The sequence below is a fragment of the Teleopsis dalmanni genome, chromosome 2 (genome assembly GCF_002237135.1).
Source record: "Teleopsis dalmanni isolate 2A chromosome 2, ASM223713v2, whole genome shotgun sequence".
Taxonomy (NCBI): domain Eukaryota; kingdom Metazoa; phylum Arthropoda; class Insecta; order Diptera; family Diopsidae; genus Teleopsis; species Teleopsis dalmanni.
Window position 1 is genome coordinate 3,457,818 of NC_051847.1, and position 10,197 is coordinate 3,468,014.

Genomic DNA, 10,197 nt, shown 5'->3' on the forward strand with positions numbered 1-10,197 from the left:
GATTTACCAAGTACGCCTATTAAACTTTTAATTCTAATAAATCTTAATAAAATATTTTGAACAAATCTTTTTATTAAGCAATATGTTAATGAAGACATATTTCGAAATATCGGAATTTAAAGTTAAATATTTTTACTTAAAAATACTCGTCAAGTAAACACGCCATCTATGTTAGTTATTGTTGCGAAAGTATTTGGAAAACTCTTCCACAGAATTATGAACTGATCACCAATTAGAAAACTGAAATCCACCCATATTGTAATCTCTACAATATACAATTTAAAAAAATTTCATATGAATTAATCAAAACCTCATTAAATATAACATACCACAACTCCTACGCCTATTTAAAATTCTTAATAATTTATATAGCCGTTTATATCAAACATATATTGAAGCCCGTGATATATGATATCTAAAGTCTAAAGGTCTGAAATGACTTAGATACTTCCGATATACTGGTCAGTGATCTGTCAACATCGATACGAATTCTGCCAATATGATATTTTCGCAATATAAGTTTCGATAAATTATAACTTGACCATATTCGTTCGGATTTTTCTCAGCCCATTGGATTTTCCATTAATAAATACTACATGCAGCTTACTTCAAATTAGGTTACGCTAGGGTAAGATATTAGTTGCCCCTTATAATGCCGTCAAAGCTACCAGGGAAAAGGAAGCTTTACTTACGATTACTTTCATTGTGACTCAATGTGCCATCATTGATCTCCCAGTTGAATTGATTCAGATTAACTACAAGTATCATTACATTTATATTATATATTATATATAATGCTTCTATTTCACTAACCATATCTATTATTAGATAAAATAATTCAGTGTATGACGAAAACTTACAGATGAGATAACTTTAAGGTTACCCAAATTATAGTTATTTACATTATAATGAACTGAGATAAATTTTACATAATAGTTACGATCTTACCGATTACACGTAAGTCATTGTAATACTCACATACAAAAGGTAAACAATACGTTTCCCGGTTCTAGTGATAACGGTGCCAACCTTACGCTAGGTCAGGCTTTGGCCTTGCTACTTCTTTACCAGTCACTCAATTTGCTGTGCTCCACTTACGCTTTTGGCTCCCCGCAATGCGTTCTAACACCAAAACGCGGAACCGTCACAATTGCCAAATGAAAGTATTTCCCACCCACATTGCTCCACGGCGCTTATCTTTATTACATGCAATTGGAGCTGCGGCTAAATTCCGCTGAAAATGCAAGCAATAAACTGTGAACTCAGTATCTGCAAGATACTTTGCCTTATCGAAATTTCGTTAATATTTCGCTACTATTTCGTTGAGCGATCGAGTAAGGTGGAAACGCGGGGACAGCTGTCAAGTTCAAAAACATTTCAATTCTTTCAGATACAATAACTCAATATTGTTTACTGTTCTGAAATTATTTGCACAATTGTTAATTATGAAAGCTGAAAAATGCGAAGACACAGCCGAACAATAAATAAGAATATTAGAAGTCGTAAACGGAAGACAGAAAATATTTGCAATTTATTTAATATCAGTTTTCAGTTTCATTTTTATTTTATTTTATTTTTATTATAATTGAATATTGCAATTATAATGAGGTTCGATTAGTTAAGTAATTTGGTTTAAAAGCTCCGCAAAAGTGTGCCCTTCTTCAATTCGCAGGCAAATTTCCAACGCTGAACTCCACTAAGAGGAAGAAATAAAAAAACTCTAAGTAATCTGTGCCACATTTTGGAAAATTAAAAAAATAAACAGATACTTTTAAAGAATAAACAAGATTCGTGATTGTTTATTATATTTAAATAATTTTGTTTTCGTTTGGTGTTTTAAATAAATTAAATTTTTTTCTTGTTTTAATTTATATCTCTCGTATTATCACCTGCTTAAAGTAAATTCCAAAAGCCATTTATACTTCTATTATCTTTTCCTCGTACTTTGAGATAATAGATAGTCTGTTTTGCTGACTGTTCAGTTGACTCGTATCTAAACAATTAAAACGGCTGAAATTACAGTGAATCTTATTAGTCGACGTCTGTCAGCGTCTAATTAAAGAAGATGTCGGGTTTGGGAATCCTTCCGGCTGCTTTCAGTGGTTTGTGACATATTTTATAAATGATCAATTTATTTAAAAGTTGCTAAAACAAGTGTTTGAACAAAGAAAATATCCTTTCTAATAAAAGTAAAAACTATAAAGACAAATACTTTCAAAAGTGAAAGAATAATTAAGTGAACCGCTTTTGAATCCAAACTAATTCAAATATAAAAAAACTCAAATAATAAAAATATCTACTGACGAATAATTTTAATTTAATTTTAATATATAAAATTTTTAATTTTCATTTAAATATATTTCATTACCAAACTGTGATAATTTTGAATATATCTTGTGGTTGTGATCTATAGCTAAAATGTTAATGCGAGAGTATACAAATATATGTGAAATTGCAATAAAAGTTAATGAATATTAGATTAAAAAAAACTATATATATTAGATAGCAGTTATAAAAAGACACAAAATGCTTTATTAAAAATTTATTAAAATAATTAAAAAAAATCATGTACGAAAAAACTGCCACTTAACTGCACTTAAAAACTGAAAAATTAAATTCACAAAAAACTATTTAGAAAACCTCTGTATATATACTTACAGTATTAAAACAAATATATTCTTACACAAAAAAAAAATATAATTAAAATTAAATAAATAAATACATTTATTTATTTGACTTTTTTCTAAAAGTTCTGTATAAAGCAATAGGCCAAGCAAAAGCATCTGCTTTAAAAAGTCTTATTTAAGTAGCAGTATTTGCTTTAATATTTTTTAATTTATTTATTATCATTTTATTATAGACTATTTTACTTATTCTTGCATTTACCTATGTATTATTTATAAATTTTCAAAATTGAAATTCTTCTATCTTATCACCATTCCTATTCAAAGTTGAAGTTTTGGTGAAGAATATAAAAATTTTAATTAATCATTTTATTCAATTTAATAATTTTATAAATAAGTATATAAATGTGAAGCTAAATATGAGATTTATTCCATCAAAATAATAATAATAAAAATATTTTATAATTTGAATAGTCATCATTATATTTCCCAGAGCTAGAATCCACAATGGGTTTTGACTTACCCCACAAGCTAACTCCATTCTTCTGTATATCTCTCTAGCTCTCTAGTTTCGATAAACTACAACACTTAAAAAAATGTGAAAATATATCATCTTCATTATCCTTGGGAATTCCTAACAAATAATTTTATTTACGAATTAAAAAAAAAAGCTTGAGGTAGATGGACTCAGCATACATGAAGATCAAGAGCTTGCCTTTATGCGACAAGGCACTGAAAGTTACATTAGAACACAAACTCCATCACTACTTGTAGATAGTAGTACATTTGCACGATAGAAACTGATCGTGATATTATCATGTGTCCACATGACCAGACTATAGTGAGAAGGTGCTCAGGTAACCAATTCGGAGTTCATATAGAACTCAGAACTATATTTAAACGTATGTTTTAAACATGGAGTATTGTTCTTTAATGAAATTCAAAGTGTGATAAGATTTAGATTATCCCCAGTCGGAGGGAATAGTTTTAATTTAAAAGACGGATTTGAATTATTGGGTTTCATTTTTTTACAAAAATATTAATGACTAAAGAGAAATACCGACCCATAGCCATGTTGGTGATACGTTAATTTCATAAATAATCCGAGATTATCTGCACCTGCAATTGTGCTATTGATGTAAAACAATATCTATATTTTTAAGGACTGATCAGAACGAAAGCAACATTTGGAGTTAAATTAGTTTCTTCACAATTATTTACTAAATTTATATAATATATAAATATATAATATTTTTGTTTTTAATTACAGCAAAAAGCCTGCTGTTGCTACTCACGTTTTTATTTGCGCACATATGCACCATTGAAGCTGCTTTATTTGATGGATGCGATCATCAATTCAATATCAATGCCGGCAAATCGGTTTTGCAGTCTCCATACTATGATAGTTATTATCCCGCAGGTACTTCCTGCCGTTACAAGTTCATAGCGCCTCTGGACTATGAAATACAAGTCAACTGCACTATTGATACCGACAAGGTAATTCTAATAGAATAAAACGACATACATTCATGGGATCGAAACTGATCAAACTTTATCGTAGAATGGAAATCAATGTTCGACAGAATTTTTTTACTTGGCACGTGATGGCGATGTTCAATTGCGTGGCTCTGAGCAGTTCTGTGGTCAAGGAACTTTTGTTAGAAAGTCTGTTTTTCGCTCAGTCACCATGGCTTACGTATCTTACGGATCGTGGGGTCGTTTCTCTTGTGATTTATATGCTAAACCACAAGCCTGCGATTGTGGATGGTCCGTGAATACAAGAATTGTCAATGGTCAAGAAACAAGTGTTAACGAATTTCCAGGCATGGTGGCACTTAAGGACCTTGACACCAATCTACCACTTTTCTGTGGAGGTTCAATCGGTATGTTTACAAGCTTTTAATCATTAATATATTTATATTATTGTCTTTTTATTATTTGGATTCATTGTTAAGTTTTGTTTTATATATAAACTTTGTTACATATTATTTCTTATTTAGTGGCTCACTATTACATACTAACTGCTGCCCACTGTACTCGACAGCAACCGAGTGCTTCCAGAATTCAGGCACTTGTTGGAGACCATGATCTTTCCTCCTGTAATTTTGTGCTTTTATATTCAATTAGTAGATTTTTTAATCATTCTTTTCAATAGCAACCGAGTCAAGATATGCAGAAACATATGCTATTGCAAGTATCATAGAGCATCCCGGTTACACATCGGACCCAGTATCAAATGATATTGCACTTCTGAGAACTGTTCAACCCATAGAATGGTCACGTGGTGTCGGACCCATTTGTTTACCGCCACCTGCGAATGCGTAAGTATATGAGAAGAATCTGGTATTAGCTTTTAAAACAAATATTTTTTGTATACAAACCTTTTAATTCCATTCTTTAAAATCTCAAGTGGTTTTGTATTCGTTTTAATTTTTTTTTTTTGATTGTGTATGGTACATATTTCTACTCATCCGTTTTTATATATAATATTTATCTGATATTGATATTTAATAATTTTATTGCTACTTAAATTATTCTTTTTTCCCTCATATTAAACAAAAATAGTTCCCATACTATAAGGGTTCCAAATACAAACACATTTTTTCGGTTCAGCCTATATTTCTTTTCTCTTTCTTTCGCATCAGAATCATTTTTCTCTTATATATACACATACGAACACATACATATATCAATTATATATTAATCTTATTAATCTTGTTTTCCTCAAGTTCTCTGTTGCATACCACTCTCCAATAAAACTCATTCCCAATTACTTTCCTTATTAGCAGAATCAATCACAGTTCTTATCGTCGTTTCTCAATTTCACTCTCTTACAGTTATGATACATTTGACTATGACTATGTTGACGTTGCCGGCTGGGGTACGATTTCCTTTGGTGGAGCTATTTCCAATAAATTGCAAAAAGTAAACTTAATGATCTTGGATCAGAATACATGCCAGCAAGCCTATCAGGGTGTTTCGATTTCTACATCTCAGATGTGCACTTATGATTATACGGGAAGTAGTCGCGACAGCTGTCAATTCGATTCGGGCGGTCCCGTTATTAAACGTGGTGCACGCATGTTCTTATTGGGTTGCATCAGTTTCGGAAACATTTGCGGTCAAGGCGGATATGCTACAGGGATCAACACGCGCACTACGTCTTATCTTGCATGGATAAATGCTAACATCCAATATACTTCGTGCATCGTTACTATGTAGACTGGAAGCGAATAAAAAAATACTATTATGAAATGTGAATAAGATTGGGCAATAAAATTGTAAATAAAAAGATATTTGTTTTATGATAACTGAGTTTAATTTCCCGAAGTCGAGATATTGTTTATGAGTGTGTTTGTGTATAAATAAGACAGTGTAAATTGCAGCCAATGGATGAAGTGACGCAATTTTAATGAAGCTTAAATTTCGCAACATACACTTAATACGAGGTCTTATAGTTTCCCAAAATACCAAAAAATAATTTAGTTTGAATTCTTCTACTGAATAATAAAGATGAAGTCGGAAACACGAACAAGTGAGTTTGATAGTTAAAACGGAATACAAGTTGGTCTCCAGTTTTGAGATACATGTCTCACCCATTTTATTTATCCATGTAGTAATTAGTGCAATTTATCTGTGGCTATTATTTTTCACCACCTCAACTGCTCAGGAATGCAGACCACAACAGTATCAGATGTACTCTACACAGCAGGTGCTCAATATAACCTCTCCTAACTATCCGAATGCATATATGCCAGGTAGTAGTTGCCGTTATAAAATACTTGCACCTTTGGATCACGTGGTAATACTTAATTGCGTGTTTGAAGTGGTAAGTGAATTCCTAAACACCAACCATCAAGCTTTTCCCTTTACTTTTCACTTTTTTTACTCTGAAGTATCCTAATTCATGTGGCTCTGAAAACTTTTACGTCTCTCGTGATGGAGATTTTCAATATCGGGATGCCGAAATATTTTGCAGCAGTGGCAGTATTAGACGCACCTCACTTTTCCGGTCAATAACCTTCGCCTATTCTTCAATAGCAACTACAACGAACTTACGTGGACGTTTCTTTTGTCAAGCAATAACACGACCCCAGCCCTGTGATTGTGGTTGGTCATTTACACCCAGGATCACAAACGGGCAGGAAGCTAACAAGCATGAATATCCATCTATGGTTGCTTTGCGCGATATCACATCTCCACAGCTCATTTTTTGTGGTGGCAATATAAGTACGTACAAATATTCCACTTCATTTAAATGTAAATTATGAATTTCATCGAACTTTCATACTAAAATCTCATTTATGATTCGTATAAATCAATATTTTGCTCTTGATGAGGCTTTAATTATAATAGATAGATTGTTAGTACTACGTGGTCTTTATTATGGGAATTTGAACAACTTGTTCATTTATTGCTATGACACTTATCGAGGAACTCACATTTCCTCTTTTGTAACCTAAGATTAACTAAAGACATTCATATTGTTACGCCCTTTATATACGAAGAATCAATCAGTAACGAAACCAAAGACAAATAGTCTTGAGAGACTATCAGGCAACTATCAATAAATTTAAATCTCAAGAAAATAGAGTGCTTAGCAAAGCTGAATGTATTGAAAAGGTGGAAATAATTACATATGAACTCTTGGAATTCAGGTTATGTAGGTATCAATTTGAGTTTCATCAGGTTACTAAATAAATAAGCGGGATCGATGCTTGCAGGTCCAGTACCCATATGAACAAAAATAGAGAAAATTATTAGCTTCAAAGTTGTCTTGAATCCTTGAATGGGTACTAACATGTTATGATAGGTGAAACTTTAAAAAATAATACAAATGCTACTATTTATTGAATCAATAGTGACTCACTGTAAGTCCGAGTTGCGAGCACAATAGATTTGAAGGTAGCGATGAAATATCCTCCTTTTATTAAAATAATAATAATCACATAGTCAAGCTCCCTTCAAAGATCCCGTTATATCAAAACGTACATATTTGTACTAAAAGTCTGCGAAAAATGATTTCTCAAGTAAATTTTTGATCCAATATGCGAAAAGTAACTTATGTTATGTAGCGATATTATAAATGGCTATTATATGGATATTATAAAGAAATCTCAAAAATTAATAGACAGCACTAAGGAGATAATACGATGAAAATAATACGGTTAACGAAAGATGCAAGATGGATGTACTATGTGACTGGTGACAGACGCAAAGTTGACTATGATTACCACATCTACTTAAAGCACTCATGCGTTACAGCAAATAAATCGACTATGTTCCTATGTGGTTTATCTATTAATCAAAGTAGCAACATTGTGATGAATATATAATTAAATCCTTAGAGTTTCTAATATTATTACTACTCTCTTTGAAAACATTCCCACTTCACTCAGCTGTTAAAACAAAGCATGAAGCATAGTAATTAAAGGTCTATATCGTCTAATGAAGAGACATAAAGTTGATTAACTGAATTCAAATAATTATAAATAAAATTAATATATATATATATATATATAGATATTCATAAGTTTGAGAGCTAAAAGCCCATTTTTTCCAAAACCAAATTCAAGTTGTGTAAATAATGAGACATTTTGTGTTATTTCACGATATTAAATAACAAACATTTATCTAAACTATTTATTCTATTAAGTTCAACACCTTCAACTTAGTTAATATCTGTTGTCAAATTATTTTTTTTTTCAATAATTATGAGAAATTGAAGCCACATGTACTTCTATGTACGCAAGTCTGACCTATTATTTCATTTCTACATTCAGTTAGCCATCGGCACATACTAACGGCTGCACATTGCACGAGTACTCATCGGGATCCATCCAGAATAATGGCTTATGCGGGTGACCACGATTTGAGTAGTAGTAAGTGAACTGACCACACATTTTGCCTTCTTCCAATTAATTTATTTTTTAGCTACAGAATCGGCTTTCGCTGCTCAATACAACATTCAACAAATTATACAGCATCCAGGTTACATATCCAACTCCGCTGCAGTTGCTAATGACATCGCGCTATTGGTTACCAGTCGAATTATCGAATGGTCCCGAGGCGTTGGACCGGTTTGCCTGCCATATCGACAATCGTTAGTTGCTTCATATGTATTTTACTACTCGTATATAGTTATATTAATACTTTGTGATTTCTTCCTCAGAGCGGAGTCTTTTACGTATTTATATGTTAATGTTGCTGGTTGGGGTACACTTACCTTCGCCGGCTCGAAGTCCAATACTTTGCAGAAGGCAGAGCTACTTACGATGGACAATCGGGCCTGCCAAATACAATACAATTCCACCATTTTACCTTCGCAGATCTGCACTTATGACTACAGCGGTACGGGAAGAGACTCCTGCCAGTATGACTCCGGTGGTCCAGTAATACAGAAGCAGACACGCATGTACCTCATAGGCATCATAAGTTTCGGACGTACTTGTGGCACTCGTTATGCCGTCGGCGTCAATACTAGAATCACCGCATTTTTGAACTGGATTTGGAGCTATGTGGGTGGAAACAATATTTGTGTTATTTAATGAAAAAATATTATCATAATAAAAGCGCAGGGAGCACAAAGGATTATTTCTCATTTTTCTTTTTTTTTTTATTATTTAAAAATAAATTAACTTCAGTGTAATTTAGGCACATTTTATGGTTTATAATATTTTGCACTTTCTTTGATAAGAAACTATTTTTCTTTAGTCTGACTAAGTTGCCTAGCCTTGTTGACAAAAGTCTTAATTTGCATTTAAATTGAAAAGCCTATGTCCTTGGAGTGGCAAAAGTCTTAGTGTTAACTGGAAAAGTATTCATTCTTCATTCAAATGTACGCATTTTATTCTGATATACACGTAACTGAGATGTTCGGGCAGGACTTGTACGACGAATTTCTGCTTCTATATCTCGAAACTGTGCACAGTTTCCGTAGTCTTCGTGCCAAGTGCCAAGTGTGAAGGAGCATATTTCGTTGGAAATGGAAATTTTATAATTGAATTTATACTGTCACACAAAATTAAATATTAAATTAATTTGATGCTTTCAAAAATAGCTTCTTTTTAACGAAGTCATAAACTAAGAATATCTGCAATCTGAATTGCATGCATAATTCTTGACAGCAGTTTTGTATTAAAGCTGGCTTTCCTGTTTCAGCTGCTGGAGAGTCCAAGTGAAAACTAATCTCTTACAATTTGTCGCAAATTTCAAACTGACGAATTGGATGTTGATAGAAATAGTATAATTCTGGCCCATGCTCTTGCATAAAACGGTGTGATTAAATAAAATACATGAGAAAGGAGTAATTGAAATTATAAAGATAAAGTAAAAGATGCAATACTTCTTAAATGAGAGCATTGTCACGAGTGGGCGCTATTAATATTTAAGCTTATCGAATACAAATACAAAATAAACTACAGTTCATACTAAAACTACCTTATATCCTCATAACTTATATAAAAGTTCCTTAAGAGAGAGAGAGAGAGAGAGAGAGAGAGAGATAAAGAGAGAGAGATAAAGAGAGAGAGAGAGAGAGAGAGAGTTACTGTTAAGCGATGAGACTTGACAC

The 10,197-nt window shown here is 32.3% G+C and overlaps 2 protein-coding genes across 2 annotated transcripts; both read left to right on the plus strand.

The window, feature by feature from the left end:
- Positions 1 to 1,666: 1,666 nt before the first annotated feature.
- Positions 1,667 to 5,932, plus strand: LOC119678806 (venom serine protease-like). The gene is made up of 6 exons (XM_038090867.1): positions 1,667 to 2,102; positions 3,895 to 4,121; positions 4,186 to 4,507; positions 4,625 to 4,723; positions 4,780 to 4,945; positions 5,462 to 5,932. The coding sequence occupies exons 1-6, from the start codon at positions 2,066 to 2,068 to the stop codon at positions 5,844 to 5,846; spliced, it is 1,236 nt and encodes a 411-aa protein (XP_037946795.1). The 5' UTR covers positions 1,667 to 2,065; the 3' UTR covers positions 5,847 to 5,932.
- Positions 5,933 to 6,131: 199 nt separating this feature from the next.
- LOC119678807 (venom serine protease-like) lies at positions 6,132 to 9,207 on the plus strand. The gene is made up of 6 exons (XM_038090868.1): positions 6,132 to 6,159; positions 6,242 to 6,453; positions 6,521 to 6,854; positions 8,408 to 8,506; positions 8,559 to 8,727; positions 8,797 to 9,207. The coding sequence occupies exons 1-6, from the start codon at positions 6,138 to 6,140 to the stop codon at positions 9,170 to 9,172; spliced, it is 1,212 nt and encodes a 403-aa protein (XP_037946796.1). The 5' UTR covers positions 6,132 to 6,137; the 3' UTR covers positions 9,173 to 9,207.
- The last annotated feature ends 990 nt before the right edge of the window (positions 9,208 to 10,197 follow it).